The sequence below is a fragment of the Gigantopelta aegis genome, chromosome 3 (assembly GCF_016097555.1).
Source record: "Gigantopelta aegis isolate Gae_Host chromosome 3, Gae_host_genome, whole genome shotgun sequence".
NCBI lineage: Eukaryota > Metazoa > Mollusca > Gastropoda > Neomphalida > Peltospiridae > Gigantopelta > Gigantopelta aegis.
The window spans coordinates 69,824,388-69,851,276 of record NC_054701.1 but is presented as its reverse complement, the minus strand read 5'-3'; the positions used below and the strand labels follow the sequence as shown (position 1 = coordinate 69,851,276).

Genomic DNA, 26,889 nt, shown 5'->3' with positions numbered 1-26,889 from the left:
ATGTTTCCGACTAATAAAATATTTCTAGGATTAAACTTACATATTAAATATAATTTCTTGTTTAGAATATCAGTGTCTGTATATTCAATGTGTTTCTGGTCATCTTAACATTTGTAAGAAGCCCAAACTGAATTTTGTCTTCAAATAATTTCGTACGTATGAAAAATGTTTTTTTTAGGAAATAAAATTAAATTTAACCTAGTACAAATATTAAAACGATCAGAAACACATTTAATATACAGCCACTAATATTTTATGCAGAAAAATATATTTGATATGTAATTACAATCGTTTAAAAAGTCTCTGTTAGTCGATAAGATCTTAAAACTTGCAGTAAACTCAGGAATGTCCCTTTAATAATAACTGGCACCTCCCCCAATCCTACCCACGGTGATTTATGGAACATCCATTATGTTCCAAGCAGAATTTGTTGAATTGCAAGGCTAAGCAACAAGTGTACAGCTCCTAGTTCATTTCTTAAGATACAGAATCTCCCTTAGAACAAGAACACTTGACGCTGGAAACCGTGAGACAATGTCGCGATTTCCGTGACCACATGTTACTGCCAACGACTAGCAGAGACCACTGTGGAAATCTAGGCCTCTGAGAATGTGCATAACCCATTTATTATTAAATTCAGGTAAACCGTTTCCTTCTTGTGTAATCCATTATGTCCATGGAAATAATGTTCTAAATTTACTACGTGAACGAAAAAAAATCAGGTTTACACAATATTAGATTTGCATGAATGATGCACAAAGAAACAGATCAGTCTTGCAATTTCCTGAGGCTTGAAATCACATTACTGAATGGTCATACATTTTATTATGTGTATATACCATTCCAGACAGCTAATTTCTGTTTTGCGCACCATTTTTCTTCTTAAGTCATCAGATGAACTGTGGAGTTGGTAAGAAGTCTTTGGGGTGTTCAGCACCAACCAGATTATGGTAAACTGATCTTCATTTTAAGAGAATTGCATCACAAGATTACTCTACAAAAAATATTAAAACAAATTAAAATAAAATTACTTTACTACATTTTAAAATAAAGCATGTAAGTGTCATAGTAAATGTTTAATAAAAAGCATTCTGAGAGTACTGCAAAAGCAATACATGTCCACTAACGGGTCTCAACACATTTTCATTTCAAGGGCTTATGAAAAATGGCTAAATTGCCATGAAAGTCTAACTTAATCTGTAACAGTACGAGAAAAAACTATATACAAAATTTCATCTCAATATCTCAAGGAATTATGAAAGATATCTCCTAAGTTCAAGGGCCATAACCTTTGTTAAAAATGGCTAACAAAGTATGCAAGTTAAAAGTACATTTGTATCTAGTCATATTTGTTTACATCAGCTTTTGATTGGTTGCTATGTATGTTTATAGTCATCATAACAAAGTCTGATTATACTGTAAACACGGATGTAATACATACTCCAGCAATGTATCATTTTACTAGTGCTAAAGCTAGCATTTCGTAATGCATGAGCTGATAGAAATAACTTACTTGTAAAAGTGTCTGATATTTCTTTTCTGAAAAACCAGGGACTTTCTTCAGATCTTCTAGCTGTGAGAAACATAACAAAGTCATTTAGTTGGGTTGTTTTAATTGTATTTTTATTGAAAAAGAATATGCAAGATGAGGTATGGAACATTAGAACTGACCTGCCAAAAATCATTTAACATGGTAAAAGACATACAGAGATGACTAAATAGTCTAGCAATGCTCAGTTAATGTTTAACGTAAACCTATGCAGTGGTCACCCCATCTCTGTAACATTAACTATCCATCATATGTTCCAAATGATCTAATTTAAATTGTAAACTGAAAGCGAGTGTGTTCTGTTTTGTGATTGGTTAATTGCATTCTTTTTCCGGGATCAAATAGACAATAACACCCGGAAAGCTAATGACGTCATTAGCTATTGGAACAGGCGAAGTTGACAATTCAAGGGTCTACAGTTAGATTGTAGCCAGGTATTTTTTTCAAGAAATACCAAATATACAGTTAGTTCCATTGAAAAACGATCCAGTTTACAATGGACATAACCATATTGAGTTTTTAAATTTGTGGATGTTATTGTCTATTTGATGCCCGCAAATGTTTCATTCAAATGACATTTGCGGGATCAAATAGACAATAACACCCGCAAATCTAAAAACTCCATATGGTTATCTCCTAAATTAATCAGCCAAAATGCAATAGTATGAGCATTAAGAGGTTATGTAATGACATAGGGCTGATAGACTCTCATTTTTGTAGGGAGACAGGCTGATTTTTGCCCGAATTAAAAGAAAATGCCAGAATCTGCATAACAACATTTATTTATATTAGCATTACTACCAAACAGCTATATAGGGTTGCAAACGAATCTCTACACATCTTTGCATGGATTACAAGTAATTTTGAGGGTAGAATGATGTAAATACACGGTAAAAAGGTCTTAGGTTAGCATATTTTGCCCCCGAATATCAATAATTTTTGTCCAAATCTGAGGTTTTGCTCCAGCACTGGGGGGGGGGGGGGGAGGGGAGAGAGAGAGAGAGGAGGAAAGGCAGTTGCCCCATGTCTTGTATGCTTATGTGTAGATGAATACTTGGATGACCTTTTTAATGTGGATAGGACTTGTTTGTTTGAAATCAGGGAAAAGCAACCCAATACCTACAAAGAGTACATTATTAATAAAATTGCATTTTGCAAAGGTACAAATACTGTGAACCTAACCAGCTTTGGCTGTTACCCGACTCACTTCTCTACTCCCCATGTGTTCAACACATTCCCCAGACAAGAACTGCGACCAAACTTATCCTGTTATTTTCTATTACACAAAGTTTACAATTTGTTTTGTCTAATGACACCACTAGAGCACACTGATTAAATAATCATAAACATAAGCTGTGGATGTAAATTTTTTGTCCAAAACACTGTTTTCCCGAGGAAACCTCTTACATCTTTCCATTAGCAGCAAGGAATCTTTTGATGCCTGTGATATACCTGGTTGGTAAGGGGAAAAAGCCAAATTGGATTCACCAAGGGGGTTTAAATCTCAAGCACCTCGGGTTATTGAACAAATGCTATGTACCTCTGTGAAGCAGCCGTTGAGTTCCCTCCATTCGAAGATGAGTCTGGCTCGCTTGTTGCCAACAGTGTGAAGATTCTGCAGTTCTTTGATTGATGCAGTATTTATAATATTCAGAAACTGTGCATCTGAAATAAAAAAAAATAAAAATTGTGTCATGTTATAAACACTATTATAGGTACTCTACCCTCTTACAACACTGTATGTGATGTCTGGCTACAAATTAAGCTTCTTGCTTTAAAATAGCAAGTTCTCCACATCTTAAGTTTATTTCTCAGTGGATAATCATGTATCAGGCTTTCTGCCAGACAATAATTTGAAGGAAAGTAACAAAAACAAAATAGATCATAAATGCCTCTATTATTAGTTATGGATTTGAAATCTTTTGAAACCGGACACTGATTTCATGTACTTTGACAAATTTTAAACAGCAGTTATCTTAATATAATCTTTCTAAAAATGTATTAATTAATTTCCAAGATTTTAGGTTATTAATTTTACGCTTTGTATTCTGGCAGAAACCCTGCCTATACATTTGTTGAGCATTTGCCACACCATAATTTAAAATTTTATCTGGATATGAGTAAGTCTTATATTTGTGATCAGCCGAAGAGTTTTGAATGTTCCATAAACCCTGACCATTCAGAAAGATGCATTTCTAAAAAACAAAGAGTACACACAAGAAATCCTCAAACATACACTAGGACAACGAAATGTACACAAATGAAGATTGTTAACAAGAAGAGGAATCATATATTGTTGTAATAGGAAATTTAAACATCAACAATTTTAATACAGCCAATTATTTTTAACTCTAGACAAGTGGCTAATAGGAACGTAGATCCCCCCTCCCCCTCCCTTTCATTTGTTAACCCATTTTTTTTTTGTAGCTAGATTTGAAACCTAGACTGAATGTTTCATATGGCATTCTGTGTAATCATCAATCTCTTACCAGACCCAAATACTATATCATCTACAATTATTAAAAACTTATGTCTGGTGCTACAAAAACACCATACGCTGAAAAACTGTGTAACATCCTTGTGAAAGATAATGTTCAATGATTAAAACAAAAACATACTGTGTTTCTTCTGTAACTCAGGATTGAACGACCGACACAGCTCTTTAATTCTGTTCTTGGGAGATTCATCTGCCACAATAAAATAAAATGGAATAAAGACTGGTTAGAATAAAATGAACAGAGGTAAATATTTTTTTATAAAATGTAACCTTGTTGAAATATTAGCACCAATAGCTTACCTAGGAGTCCAAGTTGCAATCATATTCCTTTGTTAGGTAAAAGAAAGGACTTCTTATTAAATTTACATCAACAGCAATTCTGATTCTTGTATTGTTTTTCTTGATACGAGGCAGCTTACCGTAACTTCTACAACTCATCAGCATTCATAATAAATACAATATGTACAGTATGACTGTGGTGAACGATTTTCACATAAAATAGAAACAGACAAACATAGAATAGAAATACAAACAAGCAATCTAAAACTAGATTAAATCAAATTATTTGTTAAATTATTTTCTCAAATTGAATGTTTTCCAAGATTATTGAGCTCTTTTAACTGGAATTGAGCATGCTAGTTTGTAGGTTCTGTACCATTCTCTGTTTTCACTGCAGTTGACTTGAAGCCTTTCTTGAAGACTCTGGAGGTCGTAGCAAACAAAGGACTGCACGTAATTCCATCACTGTCATCTATCTCTTTCTTTACTACAGGCTTGTGCACCGGTTTAGCATTTGTCTTATCTGAGCATAACAAAAAACAGAAGAGTCAAATATGAAAACGGCCTCGATGATGAAGTAATTAAGCCATCGACTATAGGCTGGTAGATACTGGGTTCGCATACTGGTACCGCCTCCCACCCAGAACAAGTTTAATACTCAGTGGATAGGTGTAAGGCCACTACACCAACTTCTCTATCACTAACTCTCTGTCCTGGACAAGCAGCCCAGATAGCTAAGGTGTGTGTTCAGGACTTGTGTGTGTGCTTAAACCTTAATTGGATATAAGCACAAAAATAAGAATAAACCGACAGACAAATATGCATATAACTAATTACCATTTACTAAACAAAGCACCTCTCAACTATGTTGTAATGATGCTAAACCTCATGATAATGTTTAGTATAAAGTAGTAATCATACAATAGTCCTTCCCAGCTAAATAAACAATGTAAATTCATAAATAATTTCAGTAAGAAGAAAATAAAGGTGTTTTGGAAATAACAACACTATTTTTGTGTGCCATTTAAAAATCAATCAGTTGAGAAATACATAAAATTATAGTACATATCATTGTATGAAAATGACATTCATTGCTAGGAAAGACTATAAATGCATGCACGGTTTATATCCTGACATCCCCCCCCCACCAATGCCTACAAAACAAATGAAAGAAACTAAACAGCAAAGCAGTTACAATTATTAAGGTGATGCATTTACAAATATTAAACTGAAAGGCAGAATCCACTAGTTAATTCAAGTTCTTTCTACACTCCACCTTTCAGTACTTGTCGACTGTCATCTTTGTTGAGCTTGTTGGACTCTTGCTGTTTGTAAAGCTTCATCAGATGTTGCTGGCAGACTGCCAACTGCTTCTGAATGTCGGCTGTAGCAGACGGGCTAAGAACAACAGCAGACTTCTGTTTTGTTTCCTGTTGGCGAATGTGTTGCAAAATGGAATCCACAGTTTTCTCCAAGTTGGTCTGTCTTCTCAGGAGAGGACTGCAACCAAATAGGATATTATTACCAAATACAGTGGGTTCCGCATAATTGCATAGGCTCCGTGCAATTTGTTAAAACCATAATTTCTTTGCACCTTGCTGGGAACATTTTGTTCAATATTGCATCATGATCATGGTTCATACAGGCAAGGACCCATAAAATTCAAGCACTTTTCAAGGACCTACCTTATGTTTTCAAGGACCATAAATACAAACATGTTTTCATGCGATTTCGCCCATGGCGCCAATGTTAATATCCTTGCGACAACAGGAACACAAGGCCTTTGACACGTCCTTACTCGCTCTGATCCACGCATATTTTCGACACCACGTTTTGTTAAAAACACACTTTCCACTAGGCATGTTTAAATTTGAACATGTGCTTGCAAAAACTTCAAAATCTAAGTGATTCCGTGTCGTCTCGCCTGACTATTGTTTGCAGTTCTCAAAACGAGGCTATTACGCTCGTCAATAATCGGTAAATCTCGGCTGAGGCATTTGGAACATAGCATTTGTTCCGGAATGGGCCGAGTACATTCGGGTCGTGGAATGTCGCGAGTGCTCGAATGAAAGTGCGAACACGGAAGTAAAAATGCTAAATGTCTCTCAAGATTGTTCCGTAATTTATGGTTAAAATGACGCGCTAGTCGCACTCACATGAAATTCAAGGACTTTTCAAGCACTTTTGCACTTTTCAAACACTTTTTCCCAAAAAAGTGAAAATAAGCAATTTTCATTTTAAACTCCTAAATTCAAGCACTTTTCAAGACCGTGCGAACCATGGTAATTCAGTACTAATGTTTCAGAGATCGTTACACAATTTTAAAACATGAATCAATTTTTAATTAACAAGAAATGTCGCTTACCAAAATTTTGTAAACTAAATGTTCCCTGCCCTCCCAAAATTATATCCACAAATTTTTTAAACCTAAACAAATTCCAATAACAAAAATGATATATTTTAAATGTGTCATCTCTTACCTAAGGAGAGGTGCGGGATCACAGAGTACAGGCATGTCTGTGGATTCTTGTGGAGGGTACGGCAGACTGGTCAGAGATCGCAGTGATGATTTCGATGAAAGTTTCGGCTTCTTCGGATCACCAACTGCTGGTACCGAGTAGGCTCTCTTCAGACTCGTGGTTGATGGCCTGCAAACTGGCAAAACACAAACAGCTTGATCAGAAAAGGCATGATGAATTTAGTAAGTGAAAAAACCGTAACATGTTGCATGTACACCGGGCAATAATGACCAATAACCCATAAATTACATTACATGTAGCTGCACAACAATAGTCATGAGGCAGTCAAAATGATTACAACATACTCTACATGTATTTCCTACGATTGGATCCTTACTGAAAGCAAGACTATTAAAATCGCAGACCCTAGTTTCAACCCGTGAAAACAGACTTGTTTGAGGACAGGTAATATTGAAAAGAAATAAGTTTGGTTAATCTACAAACCTGTAACACATCTAGATACTGTTACAACAGAATGAAAATAACAGTTTGTGACAAGGGAACGGGGAAATAACCTTAAAAATAAACAAGAGCTTGTCTCTGTAACTGTTACTTCTCAGACATTTTGTGGTATTAGAAACACCAGGATGATCAAAAACACTTTGGATGTACAGAAATGGACAATCTAAACAATACATCTAAGTAATGTCTGATTTCAATTATCAAAAACGGCTCTAATAGTGACAAATATGTCTGTTTAAAAACAAGGGTCTGTCACTTTAGTATTGTCCATTTAGTAAAGGCACACAGAGCTGTCACTTATGTAAAAAGTGTATAACAAAGCTTCAATGATACCTGTGTAGGCATCGAAATAAATTGTGGTGACTTATATAAACTATGTACAGGTTATAACAAATTTCGGACCTGTTAACCTATAGATTGTGGCACATTTATCATGTTTACAATTTCCACTATTACAGGGGATAAAATAATATGTAGAGGTTTAGAGGTCAACTAGTCCCAAAAATGAGTCGAGTAATGGGCCCGTTAGAAGCTATAAGTGATTCACTTTTTTTCTATTGATGTTTAAATCATAAATTGTATAAAATGGATAAATTAACAAAAAATTGTAAACAATTCTCATAACAGCAAACAACACTTATTTAGTTCAAAATACATATCACTTAGTTTCTAACATCCTTTCCATGACTTGTTTTATGTAATGATGTCCTATTTTATGTGATGATGTCATTTTCTGCATTATATCAAAGAATAGTTTTTTGGTAACGTCAGCTAATCAGAATCAACTATGTCGTATAACAGCATAAAGATTTCATTTATATTTGAATAACACACAACTGATAAATATTTTAATATTATTGTTTGTTTAATAAAATTTTGTGAAAACAAAGTACCATTCTGGACCTTTTTGATTTGGTAACCTGAATGACCTTTGTCGACTTATTTTGTTGCCTGCCTGTAGTACTTTACCTACATGAATTAATGGAGGAAAAAGAAGCTGGAAACAAATTATCTCCCCTTACTGTTAGTCCAAATAATTGCTACCTAATAAATATTGGATTTCGTTTTGTATTTAGACATTACAAAATGTTTTCCACATGCTTGTTCAATGCATAATAATGTAAGCACACCTTTACATTCAAGGTCACCTGTATACCGTCAAAACATGAACCACATATCTCAACATAGCTCCTACAATATTACTTCCATTATTATTATATTTAAAAAAAAGAAAAAAAGAAAAAAAAAAGGATTTGAAAACATTAAAAAACAACCCCCACAAACAACCCCGTCCTCCAATGCCCTTTCCCTCCATTCAAAATATATTACAACAGATTTCTTACTTGATGGTTCTCTGATGCAAGTAGATACAGTGGTTGTGTTGACAATCTTCTTAGATTTGCTGGCAAAGTTCAGTGTGCAGTAGGTATCGTAGTAATAGTGCTCCTCGGGGGCGATGTTTGTGATCATTATTGAGTGACATGATCCACCGATGGAATCCTGTTTGAAAACAAACCAGACATTGACATATTACTCTCCCACAATCACCCATATTTCATGACCTTTCGTGATTTTTAAGAGACATTTTCCATTAACTTAAGCAAATAAATAAAAATAAGTTTTCAGAATTTTTCTCTGAACATCAACACAATAATCAAATATTATTACAGCTTTTGACACAACTTGTATTGAGTTATTTTATTTGGGAACAAATTAATTATCAAGTTTTTTCTAACCCAAGAAAAATTTCAGGCCCGAAAAACAGGATTTCAATGAACTCCGATGTAGAACATATGTTTTTCTTTAAGTTTCAACAAATTTCTGTAATGTTTTAAAATCATTCTATATGTGACATATTCACTCAACATTTCATTAGCAAAATTAATAAAAAATATGAACTTTTGATTAAAAAATATACGGGTACCTGAAGTAGTCTAGTCAGCTTGCTGTTTCTATAAGGGATTCGAGGCTGGAACAGTCAATAATATAACAATATCAAATACATAATCAATAATTGTATGGAATGTTTTTAAATAAAATAATATTTTTCCTGCACATGTAAATATTTTCAGTACATATTCAAAACAATTTAACTGTATCACTGTAATTAATATAAATTTAGAGACTACATACCAGGCCCTAATCTTGCCGGCGAAATGAGCGTTTTCTTCAGCGAAAGTCAACTCAAGTCGCCGAGTTATTAGCAGTAGTGAGTCTGTAATATTTTGGACTCAATCCGATTTCAAAAATGAAATCATACAACAGATGTCAAGATCCTGATTTGTTTATTGTCATACATGTAGCTCACTTGTTGCCATATGTGTGCTTATTTTTGGCATCAGACTGATCCCCGAGTAATCGCGAACCTGCCTATTAATGGGAAATTGTTTCTGCGCATGCGCATTGTAATGGCTGATTGATTTGATGAAATAATGTTTTACCGTGATCAATTTATTATCAACATCAACCAACAAATGTTAATACTAATGCCAGTTGCTGCTGTGAAGAGATTAATGCCGTGTAATGTTGAAATTCTTCAGAAACACCCGTAACTGGGCTATTGTTTCTCAAGTGTGCGCAGAGTGCTGTGACCAGTCAAGCGTTGTTAATCCTCGGCCACATTCATTTCAGTACAGCCAGAAAATACTAATTAATACTTAATTTTAGCATAATGGCACATTATCAACTACTTAATAATATCACATTTGTAAGGAAACATATAACTGTTTTATTTAAACTTTATTACCAGAAGTAGTATTTTACACTGAATTATTACGATTAGAATCGAGTGTAAAATTTGCAATTTTTTTGATTGAACATGGAAACTGGCGAAACGTTACGAAATGTACCGATAAATGTTCACTTCGCCCATTTTTATCAAACTTCGCCCCTTTCCTCTGGGAAGGGAGAAGTCACTTCTCCTACTTTTTCCATTCTAGATTAGGGCCTGCATACTAAATTTATAATCAGCCAAGTTTTTTCAAGTAGTAATCCTTACTTTTAGGCAGTTTCCTTGTTATAAGAATTCAAAATCAAGTTTGCTCTGCAAAAATATCTATATGTATTATCCAAAGTGTCAGTCCTATTCAACAAAGAGAAGAAAAGAAGCTTTTACCAAATTGTTGTTAATGGCATCCACAACTTCTCCCAGTGAAAACAAAGACTTGTTGATTGCACCACTTTCCTTCAGTCTGAAACAGTGATAAATTTATTTTATTTTATACAACATTACTTGTCATAACCCAAGTAACATGATATGCTAGGTTGCATATTGTATTCAAAAGAGTCAATACTTCAAATACAAATGTCTTGTTTACAATGTGTTATGTATTTACTTTTAATTGTTTAGTGAGACCTGCTAATGAACATGTTTATTGTGGTGTGAGACCTTTAGTTTGGTTGTTCAGGTATTTCCGGAATAAAGTTATTGACATGCAATGTTTGAAGTGTGCTGTTTACAAACAGATCTATTAAGATCGTTAACCAGTGCTAACCAATACCAGGGTTGAAAATTAGCAGTCGCCTGGTCGCCCGTGGCGACCTTTATTGGCTACGGGCAACTAAGAAGTTTACAAAGATAGTCCGTTGGACGATCATCCATTTTAGGGTCTGATGAGTTGAAAAGAAAGACACTGAAACTGAACTGAATATGACAAAACGCACGGCGTCTGGCAGCAGAAGACAAAGAACATGCTCTATATTTTGACAGCACCAGACTTAACTTCTGTGGCTTTGGGCCAGGTGTCAAAACGTATCAAAGACACTGCATGTACTTCTTTTTAAAATCAAGAAGTCGTCGGCTTATTGGAATGGACTGGATATGCCATAAGTATCTAGTAGAGCTATTATATGACAATAGTTATAAGTACTGGTACGTTTTTTAAGCTTTGTAATATGTGAACTAAATACATAGAGCATTTTGTTAAAATATAGTTTTTTCTTGTTTTTTACAGATTTATTTTTCTTTCGATATTTATTTTATTAGTAGCCTACTACTGTAGCATTTACAATATCCAAATTAAACGCACACGTGTGTGTGGTTCGTCTGTAGGAGGACAGCTACTCCAGAGGAAATCCTTTACTGGAGATTTTACCCCCTCTTGCACAATACAAAGAGGACTGCCACCCATATTTTGATTTTGGCTGTGCCGTTGAATTTCAGTGTGATAATTGGAGGGCTAGTTGAATTTGAGAAGGCCAGTAAGATTTTTCTTCAACTGGCCCTGCTGGCAACCATGGTTTTTGTGTTAATTTTCAACCCTGCAATACATAAAACAATGACTTTGATATTTGTATATATACAAGTACATGCATTTCTAGGGACCATGGGCTCTGGCAAACAAATGTAACTAGGCATAAAGTATTACATGTAGTATAAACATTTATCTGTAGTGTAGGTTTTGTTTTTATCCATTCATTTGTTCATCCCTAGCAATAATGTCTGCCCATGCGGAATAAATCTGTCTTGCATGGACTATGATGTCATTGAATTTAGCATGGTATTACGGTATTGGTAATATGTGACATCATATCAATGAGAGTTGGTTAGTTTTAGATCAATATTTTGTTATTAAAACTTTCATTATAAAAGCTATCTTGTTAATTTATATTTAACACATGAAAAAGACGCAGCAAATATGATAGTGTAGTTTATTTATGATAAAACTGTCAAATAAAGAAGTTATGTTTTCAGCCATCTTTCTTTGTTCGTGTAAAACAATGGTTTATTTATCGAATGAATGGGAGAAAAAGACTCCATCATATGCGGTCATGTGGGATAGAAAAAGGACACCCTCGGTGGTGGATGTCAACCCTGGGACTCGGCAGCCCTCATCTTGGGTCGATTTTCCCCCCATTGAGGGTGTACTTTTTCAATCCCACATGTCCACATATGATGGAGTCTATTAATCCCTAGATCCATTCATTTGTTTACCTCTTAAAATGAAAAACCTAATAACATATTTTTTTGTAGTATCAGTGGTGTAAAGTTGGGTTTAAATACTGCACAAGCCATGTCTTTTAAAATAACATGGGGCAGGACATAGCCCAGTGGTAAAGCATTCGCTTGATGTGCAGTTGGTTTGGGATTAATCTTTATCTGTGGGCCCATTGGGGTATTTCTCGTTCCAGCCAGTGCACCACGACTGGTATATCAAAGGCCATGGTATGTGCTATCCTGTCTGTGAGATGGTGCATATAAAAGATCCGTTGCTATTAACAGGAAAATGTAGCGGGTTTCCTCTCTAAGACTTTATGTCAAATTACCATATGTTTGACATCCAATAGCCGATGATTAATAAATCAATGTGGTCTAGTGGTATCATTAAACAAAACAAACATTAAACTTTAAAATTACACAGGCAGGGAAAACCAATATAAGTATGCCTTGGAACAAACAAATAATTAAAAAAACAAAAACAAATAAGAACCATTCACCTAACTACTACATGTGTGACATGGTTACCAAATATAATAATTTATTTAGACATGGAATTCATTTTAAAGTATCCATTACTTACCTTATTCCTTTATTTCCTGTCCTTCTGTTATCCTCGGATCCAGCTAAATCAATAAGGTAGATTTTACCACTGTACTCTCTGTACGGTGGACATTGCTGAACTTTATGCACTTTTAACATCAAGATACTGTGACTGCGACTCGAATGGTCATTCAGCTTTGTTGCAGCTACAGTTCTGAGAATAAGATACAAATAAGAAAAACAACAGATATTATAATGAATGTAATTACTCATTAACAGATATATATGCATGTAAGAATTAAAAAAGACAACTGAAAAAGGAAACAAGTGCAAGAAGTCAACAAACACGTTTGGTTCCTAGAGAGAGATATTTCACGTTATTAAACTAATCTATATATATATATATATATATATATATATATATATATATATATATATATGTATAATGTCATATTTTTACAGTATTAAACTATCCACCAAAATCTGGCAACTCCCCCCATCTTTCAACTTCTTTCACTGTCCACCTCCACATCCCAGTCCTTGTCTCTCCAACTGTGACAAGTGCTTGTATTTTGTGGCTATCCATGCCACACACCTGTCATTTCCCATCAGCTTTTAGCTATGGGCTTAGCTATGGGCATTGTTAAGAGGCACTTGTAACTACCTACTATGCTCCCCTACTACCTGCAGTCGTTAGTTAGTGCCGTGGTTCAGACCAGCTTTATTAGCGGCAGAGGACGAGGATGCCAGGTGGGTGCAGGGAAGTACACAGAGATTGCACCTGTGGAGGAAGTTGAGACAGGTGGGCAATTGTGTGGACAGCTCAGAAGACAGAGTTGGAGGAAACTGACAGATAGGGTCAAAACAGATTGAAATCGTAGAAGAAATTGGAAAGTTTTTTGTATTAAGATAATGAGAATGGTAGGCAGAGTGTGATAGATGAGAAAGAATGAATGAATGTGTGAGCCAGCTTTAATATATAGATATAAAATTATTCATTGCACCTCAGGCAAACGCTCCACCGCTGAGCAAATGATAGTTGGTAATCTTGCAAAAATGGAGTTAATAGACTGTATGTCATACAACAAAATATGCAAATACCAACCTTTATGGGAGGTCTAAACCACTCTCTTAGCTATGTTCAATGAACTAGTATTATTCAAAGGTGATGATGATAACTAGTTTAACGTGCCCATATACCACTAGGGTTTCGAACACGCCCATCCCGAGTCCGACCTCCGATAAGATCGGTGGCCTGACTCGGGATGGATGGGGGGTGGTTGAAAATGGGCAGAATTTTGAAAATAGCAATTAGTAAAAAAGTTAATAGAATACAAAAAAAGAAAAAAAAAAGGTTACAAGCCAAAAATAAAAAGAATTGAAGAAGAGAATCGGACTATTTAATAATATTAAAAAAGAAGTAATTTCGACATAACATTTTGAACGCAGATCTAAAAGTTTAAAGTCTGATCGATATGTCCACGCGAGTGGCCTCGTTAAGGCCGTTTGGGTGCACAGCTTAAAGGGACGAGATGGGTTGCATCCCGTCAAGAAAACCCCTAGATTGACAGTTGATAGACATTGAAGGTGTAGTGCTGTGCTCAAATAGAGATCTTGAGAAGCCGGATCCGTCTGAACGAGAAAGAGTATCAGACTAGGGTATAGTCCAGTCGTCATGGGTTGGTATAGTGGTGCTGACGGGCCCGACTCCGGAGAATACGAGATGGTATCACTATAAAGCAAGGTAAAGTCTAGAAAAAGAGTAGTAGGGGCCGAGCCCGCTTCCTATTTCTTCTTAGAGTGGAGCGGTCAATCTTCCAGTGCTGCTAGGACAGGCTCGGACATGTAGCGACTAAACGCGAACAACCGCGGCGTTCTGCAGAATGGCTGTCATACAAGTCACGAAAAAAACAAGTCGACAGTCAGACGGAGAAATGACGTGGAGGCAAGGAATCTCGCTAAAAAAAAATCCAACCTGGTGGCGCAGACTGTCGAAACAAGAAGCATTCCAGCGTTCAATCAGTTCCAATGGCTGCATACATCCCAGTAGAAAACTTCCAAAAACAACGAAATGAAGGACCCCCAAGTCAAGCACACGAAAGCATGTGCAGTGTGCACAAGCGAAACAAACATGTCTTACCACGTGGAGCTCCAAACTGGGAATGTATTCAAAGGTAATGAGCCTGAATGTTTTAAACTTAAAAGTACTTTCAAGGTTTTCAAAACCCCCCAATGCAAACTGACAAAACTGAGAAAAAAAATTGTACCTAGAAAAGTGGATAGAGAAAGAAAAATAGTGTACATTTGAGGGTATAATATTATTTCATGTTCAAAATGGAATATAAAATGGCATAATAAATGAATCATATTATGTGAAGTACATCAAACGGCACTGGCAACATTTACCTGTTATTTGAAGCAGGACCAAAAAGGAGCTTAAACTCGTCAAAACTTGTAATTGTCTTCTCTGCTAGTCCCGCAATAAAGATGTTGTGTTCCCCATCCTCTCTAATGGGCAGATCATTGTTGCTTGGTTCCAGCAGATCCTGCACCTGAACAGATAAACAATCGGATTCACATCCGTTTGTTTGTTTTGTTTAACGACACCACTAGAGCACACTGATTATTAATGATCGGCTATTGGATGTGCATACAGCAGTTCAGATGTTACTAAAGTTTGGATCTTTTAAAAGCATGGACATTTTAACCGACCAAACAAAACACAATTAGCAGCACCATGCCAACAATTTAAAACATTCAGAATCTTTCAAAATGCTTCAAATAAATTAATGCTACACTTTCCTACAAGTACAAGTCATTCTGTCTGACACTCGACGACTGGCCATGCCAGAGATTGTGTGTGGGAGAGACGTGTCTGAACATTAATTGGATAGAGGCACGTTAATAGAGTTTACGAGTACAGGTCAAAAGGAAAATGTGATTAAACCGTAGGAATTTCTTATTTTAAAATTATGGATTATGAAAAAAACAAATTCAGCTACCCTGCTTCATTTTTATGTTACCCTTCGTGACCAAGTAAATGCAGACGTCTAAAAATTGCAAAAACGATAATTCCATCATGCAAGTCTAGATTTGAGTAACCCATTATTCATTTGATCATTAAATAACACATTGTTTACATGGTCCTGATGGGTTAAGCAAAAATTAAATGGGTTACTTTAATTTGGTTTTTCTTAACCCATACCATAAATGGTTGACACACATTTTTCAGTTCTCAGAGGCCTAAATTTACTATGCAAAAGAAAAATATGTTATGCAAAACTAGATTTGTGTGAGACGTGTGAATGAAATGATAGTTCTTACAATTTTCAGAGGGCTGTTGGGTACTTATTGAGAGAAATCAACCACGTGCTTTTGGCCGACTTTATTGTTGAGTTGAGTTCTATACATTTCACGTGACAATTACTAGACTTACCTTCTCATTATAGATCTCTAGATAGGAAAATGACACAGAGTATTTGTATTGTGCAACACTATCACTGTTTTCTGCTATTATCTTGAAGAGACCATTAATAACACGTGTTATGATACCAGGGTCACTGGGAGATCCCAACATTGTATGCGTCTTGCCTGAAAAAGAGAGAAGAACATAGGTTTATTCCCCCAAATGTTAAATACTGCTTGCATGCATACAGAAGAGATCTGAAAAAAAGAAGAAAAAGTTAAAACACAAAATATTAGTGATTGCAAAACAATATTAAAGCACTGAAAAAACAGTTGTAGTGTATACATATACATTGGACTCTTGTTTAAACTGGATTTCTGTGTGAGTTTTAAAGTCACGTCCAGCTACTGTTAATTTATTATGAATAAAACTCTGCCTAAACTTGATGCTATCTATTCTGGATTTCGGATGCAAATTCAAGAACAAAATAATGGTTTACACAGACCTGTCAACCTTTAATCAAGAGAAAGCAAGAGGTGTATGTTGAAAAAGCATGAGATTTTGTAAAAAAAAAAGAAGAGATTTTTTAAATTAACACAATTTAACCCAAAATCACAAGATTTAAAAAATATACTCTTCAAAAGAAGAAACGCAAAACCACATTGTCGTAACATTTGGAGAATTGATTTAATTATTGAATGGTGAGTCCGATAATTACCAAATGTTGCAGGATTGTTCACAATTCACTCTAGTCCATTGTGAGTAAGTGATAGGACACACCACCAAGGTCAAGGTCATCTGGAGTCAATACCGGGTGTGGCCTCCGCGTGTGTTGACAACTGCCTGGCACCGCCTGCCCATTGAAGCAACCAGAGTACGGATGACGTCCCGGGGGATGGTGGCCCACTCGGCCTGCAAGGCTGCTGCCAGCTCGGGCAGGGTCTGGGGCTGTGGTTGTCGCTGTCGGAGGCGTCGGTCCAACTCGTCCCATAGATGCTCAATTGGGTTCAAATCCGGTGATATCGATGGCCAAGGAAGGACATTAATGTTGTTGTTCTGTAGGAAAGCCGTTGTGAGACGTGCTGTGTGAGGCCTGGCGTTGTCATGTTAGAACACTGCATTGGCGTTGGCCATAACTGGAACGATGTGTGGCCGGAGGATCTGGTCAATGTAGCCCTGTGCATTCAGGTTGCCCTGCACGTGGACCAGGTCAGTTCTGCCAGTGTGTGAGATGGCTGCCCACACCATGACACTACCCCCGCCGAATCTGTCCACTTCCTGCACGCAGTTTGCCGCATAACGTTCACCACGACGCCTATACACGCGACATCTTCCATCATGACGTCGGAGCAGAAATCGGGACTCGTCACTGAACCACACCTGTCTCCATTGCAGTTGAGGCCATTGTCGATGAATCTGGCACCACTGCAGTCGGAGTCGACGGTGTTGTGGTGTTAAGATGACACCTCGAACTGGACGTCTGGCACGAATTCCTACCTCACGTAGGCGGTTCCGTACGGTCTGGTCGGATATCCTGCGCAAACCTGGTATTGCTGCGGCTGTGGAGGTGGCAGTAGTCAATCGTTCCCGAAGGTGGCGTACCCGGATGTAGCGGTCCTGCCCGGGGGTAGCGACCCGTGGTCGACCGGATCTAGGGAGGTCACGTGTTGATCCATGTTGCTGGTAACGGTCCCACAGTCTGGAGATGGTGCTTGGGGACACATGGAATGCCCTGGCAACGGCCGTTCTGGATTCGCCTGCGTCTAGTCGGCCGATGGCATTGTTTCTCTGCGGTTCACTGAGACGTGGCATGTCCTGGATTGTCAACTGTCGGCCAGATACAGAGGCCAGGCAAGCGAACACCCTGCACTTTTATACTGTCGGTGTTCATGTTGCACGTGCAGACAACGCACGTGCAGTGGTGACATGGTTTGCACGTGGCTGCGTTTTTGCGAATATTCACATTTTGGAACTTTATTGTACAGTAGCTGCGTTTTATCGAATGTAACCGTGGGAATGTGTTTGGGACATGCAATGACCTTATATTCACAAAGCATGAACCGGTAGGAAACATAAAATCGGAGTTATAACCCATTTGTACCCTTTTGCGTTTCTTTTTTTGAAGAGTATATATATATTACAATAAGTTATATGAACACTACATAATGTCATATATACTTGTTAACCTTAGATCTTGGCATTTAAAAAAAAAAATTAAACAAAAAAAAGTAAAATTTACCGGAATTATACCCATTTCTATGAGTAAATTTATGTCAAACACAACATTTATTAATTGTACAAAAATAATCTCTTGAAGTGTACCCCATGTTACCAACATTTTACTGCGCAAACATACAAAATTAACTGACACAAGTATGTTTATATAGCTAATTGGTCTTTTCGTTGTCTTGCTGTGACATGTGATTTTAACATGCATTGTGTGTACCGCTGTCAACTCTGGGCCAGAGTCTGGCACTTCAGATTTGTCATAGTTGCATTATGTAATCTAGTGGGAAGACATTTTACAATTCAGAAGCGTCATTAGAATAAATTGGATAGTTATATATATGGCAACACTGAATGGCAATACACAGCCTGTTCAATTAGTGGCAACACGCTTCGTAGCCATTACGATGACAACATTATGATTATAATAACATGTCATTTTATAAACTCCATGTGCTTTTTTAACAATATAAATATCCCACAAGTCTTACTTCGGCAAAGGTTAAACAGTCGGGACAATTCGGCCTGTTACATTCTCGGAAACCGAAAGTAGTCGACATTTTCCGAATGAGAATGAGTTATTTTGGCAAAACGTGATTGATTTTTTTATGCTTACAAAAATGTCATTTAACAGGAGAAATTGTCTCCCGCGCAGGTGACTGGAGATTTACTCAAATACCGGGAGACTCCCGCGGAATCTGGGATGGTTGACAGGTCTGGGTTTACATGATTAGCTCTGCCTATACAGGCACGTGATCATACCGCTACTGTCTACACCGGCATGCGATTATACCTCTACTGTCTGCAAGTGGTCACCTTTTAAACAATGGCAGCAGTTCCCCAGAAATTGGGACACCAAAGCATTGTGAAACAATTGCTCCTCTTGAAGGCTTAATAAACAATGAACCAAACGAACTGTAACGGGTGTAAAGGGGTGCAGAAAGTACTCGCCCACTCGCCAAATGCGAGTAAAAATTCTGACGGACGCGTTAAAAAATGCAACTACCAGTTCCACGGCGATCTATCTCATTCTGACTGACTATTATAATTGTTTTTATTTTTTATTAATTGTTTTTTTTTTGCACTGAATCTGCGACATTGCATAAACCATGCAATAATTCTGTACCATTCAAACAAACTGCTCAGAATGATGTCGAAATACACAATATATGCAGCACATTGCCAATAGATGACTTCGGAGTTCTGAACTGCGCAAGTGCGAAATTCCGGAAATGGGTTATACCCAAAACGGAACCATGCCAAAACGGCCCCAAACGAAAATTGAACTATATTGGACAAAACAGAACCACAATCTATTGCCATTTGGCTAAAACAAAACTCCCCCAAAAATGTATGGCTAAAATATCTGTAATATTTATAATATGTATATATAAAGTATATTTTCTATAGACTGGCAGACTAGTAGAAATTCTGGCGGACTAGTAAATTTTAGTTGGTTCTGGTACGGTAGGTGAGTGAAATATTTCCCATTTCTGCACCCCTGGGTGTAGGTAGCATTGCTTAGCCTTACTTCCACAGATGTCTTACACAGTTCAAACATTTGGCGAATATGACGGGTTTTATTTACATTGGTATTTTTTTTTCATTTCAACTTATATGCTTATATCCAATTAAGGTTCAAACACGCTGTCCTGGGTACACACCTCAGCTATCTGGGATGTCTGTCTAGGACAGTGGGCTAGTTGTTTGTTAGTTGGTTAGCACGGAAGAGGGTGGCTTAACCACTGCATTACCGAGGCTGGTTACATTGGTATTTTCTGATCACTATATTGCAAGAACTTAACTCTGGTGGGTGCCATACCCATCTTTTTGTGCAGATTGTATTTTTTCAAGTTGACTGTTTAACAAAATTAATGACTTTATCATTACTGTATGATTTTCTCAACCTTAACCATTACCCTTTTTTTTCAGGGGGAGGCCCCCCATAACCCGTCGACTGCAGTTGCATTCAGCACACACATTGTAAATATTCAATTTCATAGCGCCATACCCAAACATTTCTTTTTGGCAGAATCACAGCATGCTAATAATAGACTAGTCACTAGTACATGTTTTAATTTCTTTACCTGCTCCTGTTGGTCCATAGGCAAAGATAGACAGGTTTTCTCCTCTCAGGGCATTTGGAATTATATCTTTAACACACTGGAAATAAATCTCTTGTTGTGTACTGGAAGAATTAAACACTGAACAAAATCTGAAAAAACAAAAAACAAACCCACAATACATATTAAAAAACAAGTGTTCTTAAAACTATCATTATCAAGTATGTAAAGAGTTTCATCCACATTGTATAATCATAATCTTTGCATGGCTACATTTAACCGTACCAACACAGCACACAAAATTGGGTGAATTTTTCGGACAAAATAAAACTGGGTTTCTGAAATGTTTATCGAAATTGTCTGCTCATTCAGAGCCAGCACTGTCCTACCTGAAAAAACAAATCCACAAAAACAACAAACGTGTCATGTTATACATGTACATAACATGGATTTTCTTTTTACCATGTATACATCTTGCAAGATCTCTAAAAAAACCCAGAACAGACAGACAAAGAAAGACTTACTCATATTTGATGTTTTCATTGACATTTCTGTGGTTGAATATCTCTACTGAATTAGCATCTGTACTGACACATATTTTGGCATCATCGTTCAGACTGGGTCGGACTCTCACAATGACCTTTACCTTCGACTGCTTTTTTTCCATCCTGTCTTCTGAAATGATTTTATATTAAAAGTCTGCATTTAATTTATTATAAAATAAATAAGGTGTTCCTACATATAAATTCTAGTTTGACAATCAACTGGTAAAAGGTGCCAGAAAGCCATGTTAGAAAAATATGTCTAGAGCACCTATCCCTAGATGGTAATGCATCCTTTTCATTGGTTAATTGGTCTTTTCATTTAGGAGGCAGACATCTGTTGCTATGTTAATACTGTTTACAGTAAAATACTTTACTTTTGTGTGGAATTTATTAAAAAAAACAATTTGCGTATGAATAAAATTTGTGAAAATAAATTCCACATGGAAATTGAACCAGATATAAACAATAGTAACAATGATCAATATGCTTTGTATTTTATTTTGGTCATAAATGCTGACAAGCAGTTCATAAATCAGATAAAAGCATCACTAATTTAAACAACAGAAATAAACATGCATTATCACCCGACAGCACCCGCTTTCAATAATGTTCCGGTTAAATATGTAGGTGCTGATGGGTTTCTTCCTATATATATTTGAAATACTTGTTAATGGCAAACTCGAAAGTAATCAATGTGATGGTATTTAGTGTCAAACATAGGGTTATTGTTGTATTAGAATTTAGAGCAGGAAGCTTTGCCTACCTTGAGGTAAGCAGCAATTCAGTGGTTTTGCTATATATACTGTTACATGTATCTCTGGCTAAGAGTGATCATAACCATCCAAATGTCTGTCTAGCTCTTGAACAGCAGAGTACTAGGGCTTGAATCAATCCCATTCGGTCAGCCCATTGAGCTATTTTGGGTTCAAGCCAGTGCACCAGGACTAGTATATTAAAGGCTGTGATATGTGCTATCCTGATTGTGGGATGGGCGCCTTGATTCGAGGTTGTGCTTGCAATCGAGGTTTATCTTGATGAACCATAGTATATAGTCTGTCCCATCCTTCTACAAAAATGTTTTTTGTAAATAATTTCAGGTTTGTTTGACGTAAGAATAAAAGTAAAAATGTTCTGAAAACAAAGAAAAATATACACTATTTTTGTGTCCAATTTAAAAAACAATCTGCAAGTTGTATTAAATTTCATAACATGAAAAATAGGCGTTCCCTGTGGTGCAAAGATCCCTTGCAGTTGCAGCGGGAGTAGGTCAACTCGCCCCACACTGTTTAGTCAACTCATATCAATTAATATACCAATATTTTTTAAAAGCAATAAAATTTAAATATTGTTGAATATATGCACACCAGTCGAGTCCAAAAGCCTTGCCTGATCATTACTTTAAGGAAATGAGTGACAAACTTACAATCGTTGTTAAAATAGGCTTGACAGTTCATTGTACATAATAGTAGGGTCTTCACAAGTACTCAGGTATGGGTCGAGACTAGCAAGACTACCCGTACATGGTGGAATACAATGATCAATTATAATACACTGCAGGGGACAATATTTCAAAATCTTAGGTAACCTGAGATCAGTTCACGTGAGTTTTACTTAGGTAACCGATTGTTCGATTACGTGAATATAGTTCTTGTAACCAATGAGTTAGGTCTACCTAAGGCCCCCCCCCAAAAAAAATTTGTTTCCGGTCACCCGACCGACCCTAAATTTTGTGGGGGAAGCACACAGAGAAGTTGTGGTCGCGGATCGACAAAGCAGACGACAGAAGTAATCAAGTAGGATAAATCTTACACGTCAGTGTGTGTGTTAAATGGAGGTTGAGGGGTGTGTGTGCGTGGGGGGGGGCAGTAGCAATGGTTTTTATACACCCCCACCCCACTTTTTGGCACCTTCTTACGCCGTGCCCTGGGCTCAATCACTGGCGTTGTTAGAGACTGGACCCAGACTAGACATCTGGACGTTGAATGGATATAAGCATAACTAATTTGTTTGAAATTGGAATCATTAACACATGCTCTTATTAGGTACCACGGTAATCGGTGACACACGAGATCGCATGACAGTACGGTAACATGTGTGGTGATTAAACAGCTTTTATTACAAACTGCTAAATACTGTAGGCCTATAGAGGAAAATATATCGTATTATCGTAACTCCAGTCATCTCATACATTGTAGGTTTATTTTCCAAAAACAACGTGCGATCTCAACAAAACAATCAAGGATTTCTCGATACCACATGCACAGACTACAAGTCATTGCGGTTTTTTCCGCATGCAAAGGTGAAGGTCATTAGAAGAAGACGTGGTACAATTTTCGTTGTTGGCTACTGCTTAGACCTAGTCATGTCATGTCATAGGGTTTTACGTGCACATTCAGAACAAGCTGTTCCATGACAGGAAAGGTGGGGGTAGGGGAGAGGAGGGACTGCATGCACTGGCAGGTGCAAGGGAGCACCAGCAGCCCGATAAAATCGGGTTGGGGTGGTGGTGGTGCTATGGAATTTGAATGGAGCAGTTAAATGCCAAAGAGAAAAGGGTGCGCAATTTTGATTGAGGGAATTTGGCGCAATTTTGAACGGTCGGTTGAAAGGTAAATGGCCGAGCTAATATAGATATTAGTGAATCGAGAGTAGCTAGTTAATTTTAGACCTTTACGATGCTGTGGTGTCTCCCTAGGTTGCCCATAGGGCCCTTATAAAGGGCCTGACCGCTTCTGGTCAAGGCATCACCAAGTACCAAGTTATTACCAGCAGCAAGTATTGGGGGTTTGGGTGGGGGAGGCCGATAGGCCTAGTACCCAGAATTTGTTAATATACACGGGTGTAGCCTGTAGGAAGATACCAAAAAGTGGGGTGGGTGGGCACACACACGTATAAAATTAATATATAAACCATCGATGCTGCTACAAAGTACCCCCTTCCCCGCTTCCTACGCCAGTGATGTAGATAGGCCTATCAACTTCTGAGCATGGGTAATAATTAAATAAACGGAATATTCAAGAATAACCACAAACATTAAACAGTTCACATTTATTTCAGTGTTTCAGTTAATTGGGAATAAATTAATTTGGGTGATTTTAGCATGGGTCCGTTCAATAGGCTAATAAACATTAAAACTATAAGTCCGTTCCACAGGTAACGCCTTAGCCCGAGTACTCTGACTGTAAGAGAGCTAGACGGACATTTGAACATAAACACGCTCTCATTATTTATGTCCAAATGTCCGTCTAGCTCTCTTACAGTCAGAGTACTCGGGCTAGGAACGCCTTTTTTATTACTATGAAATTTCCTACAAGTTATTCATTTCTAAGCCGATTGATTTGTAAATTGCACACAAAATTAGTATTGTTTTTTATTTCCAATACAAGTTGGACAAATCTGTGAAGTTTTTGTGCAGTCATCTACTGACTGGATAAATCTGTGAACTTTTTGTGCAAACATCTATTGACCAACTTGGACAAATTTGTGCAGTCATCCTCTGACAAAACTGGACAAAGCTGTGAAGTTTCTGTGCAGTCATCTACTGACTTTTATTGGTGAAAGGAATAGTTTGAACTTTTTTTGTTTTCCTGTCTTTTGAAAATGGCATGTGAAACTTAAAACTGACATTGACAGTGAGATTGTTTTTATTTCTCTCTGGCTGCAAAGAGTAAACTAAGATTTTTCAGACAGCTTGCCTTCATGTCTTTCATCTTGAGACTGAGTTTTTCTCTGGCAAACACATTTAAGGTAGGGTAACCTTTCTTTGAACTAAAAAAAAAAAAAAAATCCTACCTACCTACCCTACTTTTTTTTAGCCATGTTACCTGAAACAAACTTTTTTATTTTTTTTGCCTAATACTCAAACACTTGAACTACGGTTCTGTGCCACATTGGTGGTACAAAAAAACATAAACTGATTTTCACTTTCATTACCGATATATGGTACTTTTAATTTTAGAATCTAATTGTTCACCACGTAACCGATTGGCGGTTCTCGAGATTTTAAAGTTGCGTAACCGACATACGAACAGAACAACAGTAGGACAATAATTTCAGCAGTAAATAATAATCAATGATATATTTTAAACTGACCGTCTGTAACAAAACTGAAACGTATCAACCGGTTTCTAAATGCAATACAATGGCATGATTTGGCATCCATGTGCTGGAATTAAGATGCATAATACTATTTTACTTTATTTCTTAATCTCATCATCATCTAGTATAGCCTAAGTGTTGGGTACTCGGGTCCAGGTCGAGTTTGACCCTTGAGTACTCGAGTCCAACGTACCAATATTTTGGAATCGTGGAGGCCCTACATAATAATTATTATGTATCTGATATTAGGATCTCCATAATGATAATATAAACCATTTAATAAATGGTCGTAACTAATAGTAACAGCAGAGTTTCAAACACTGGGGTGAATTGGTTTTGGGGCGACTTGACCAGCATTCATTGCAGCTACTAATGGAAAATGTAGCGAGTTTCTTCTCTAAGACTATACATGAAAATGACAAAATGTTTGACATCCATTAGCCGATTATTAATAAATCAGTGTTCTAGTGGTGTCATTAAACAAGACACTACTGTCGTGTCACTAGTCTCACACTTAGTAATAGTTCATAAAAATAAACTCGAATGTAATGTGCATTTACATTCGAGTTTATTTTTATGAACTAGTTTCACACTGAGTCTGTGTAGTATACGTATCAAAATATGAACTGTTTTTAGACTTTTTTTATAATAAAAAGTTTAATAATGAACTGATTGATTTTAGTGATAATTCTAAATGTAATACTCAGATTCGTCTCCATATATATACAAGGTGTAGGGCATCGCTCAGGGCTCACACTGGAAATTTTTTTGTTTAGCCAATTTTCACCAATGTAGAGTATTTCCTTGAAAATCATTAAAATATGGTTAATTTAAGGAATATTTTATTAGCCAAAGTCTAATTTTTTTTAGCCATTTTGTGTAAAAATTAGCAATTGGCTAATATGGCAATGTACAGGGTGAGCCCTGATCGCTGTGATATGCAACATACCCTAGACCCGCGACTTAATATGAATCGTCTGTGTTCACTATTAAAATAATATGCCATGGGTGCAACCTCAGATACCATTTTACAATATTATTATTATTACTTAATTCCATTAATTATATATATTTTTTTTAATTCATTCAATATGTAAATTTTATCAAAACAATATATTTTTTAAATGCAATAATAAATGAAAACTGTTTTAATACATGTGGACCGAAACCATTTTACAATTATTATGACTTAATTCCAATAAAAAAAAAATTCAGCTTGAAACAAGTATCCAGTCAACAACGTCATGCACACTTTAATTGATTTTAATAATATATACATTTTAAATATTATTAATACAATCTAGTTACATCATAACCAGTTTTTACACAGAAGAAAAACATGTCGGAGATCTCGCCCAATCTCGTCAAGGTGTAAACATAAACACAATCATCAATGAAAAACATTTTAAAAAACCCCACACCAACATGCACTGAATAAGAATAAGTCTATACATTAATTAATTTTAATAATATAAACATTCTAAACAGTGCCAATCCTTTATAAAATGTACGGCGAGTTCGCCCAGTAGGAAATAGCCTATTTAATAGGATTTACGGCTATCTCGCCGTCTCAGTGCATCACTAGCGATCGATCATGCAACACATTGGTTTACACCTGAGCTACAATATGCAATTAATTTATTTTAACCAAACATAACTTGCTTCTAAATATCAATTAAAATCATTATTATTTAACCTACGGTGTAATCTTGAGCAAGAATGTTTACAAAGCACCCATTTCCTTCTTTGAAAATGGCTCACAAAAT

General features: G+C 36.6%; 1 protein-coding gene across 1 annotated transcript; it reads right to left on the bottom strand.

Moving 5' to 3' along the window:
- Positions 1-249: 249 nt before the first annotated feature.
- LOC121392127 (kinesin-like protein KIF22) lies at positions 250-26,869 on the bottom strand. Its single transcript, XM_041523489.1, has 16 exons — positions 26,824-26,869; positions 21,005-21,155; positions 20,505-20,632; positions 16,222-16,376; positions 15,192-15,337; positions 12,826-12,999; positions 10,422-10,497; positions 9,231-9,275; positions 8,650-8,806; positions 6,806-6,980; positions 5,602-5,825; positions 4,702-4,848; positions 4,168-4,236; positions 3,090-3,214; positions 1,514-1,573; positions 250-994 (listed from the first exon to the last, which is right to left on the bottom strand). Exons 2-16 carry the CDS (start codon positions 21,145-21,147, stop codon positions 968-970), a joined length of 1,851 nt encoding a protein of 616 aa, XP_041379423.1. The 5' UTR covers positions 21,148-21,155; positions 26,824-26,869; the 3' UTR covers positions 250-967.
- Positions 26,870-26,889: the final 20 nt, after the last annotated feature.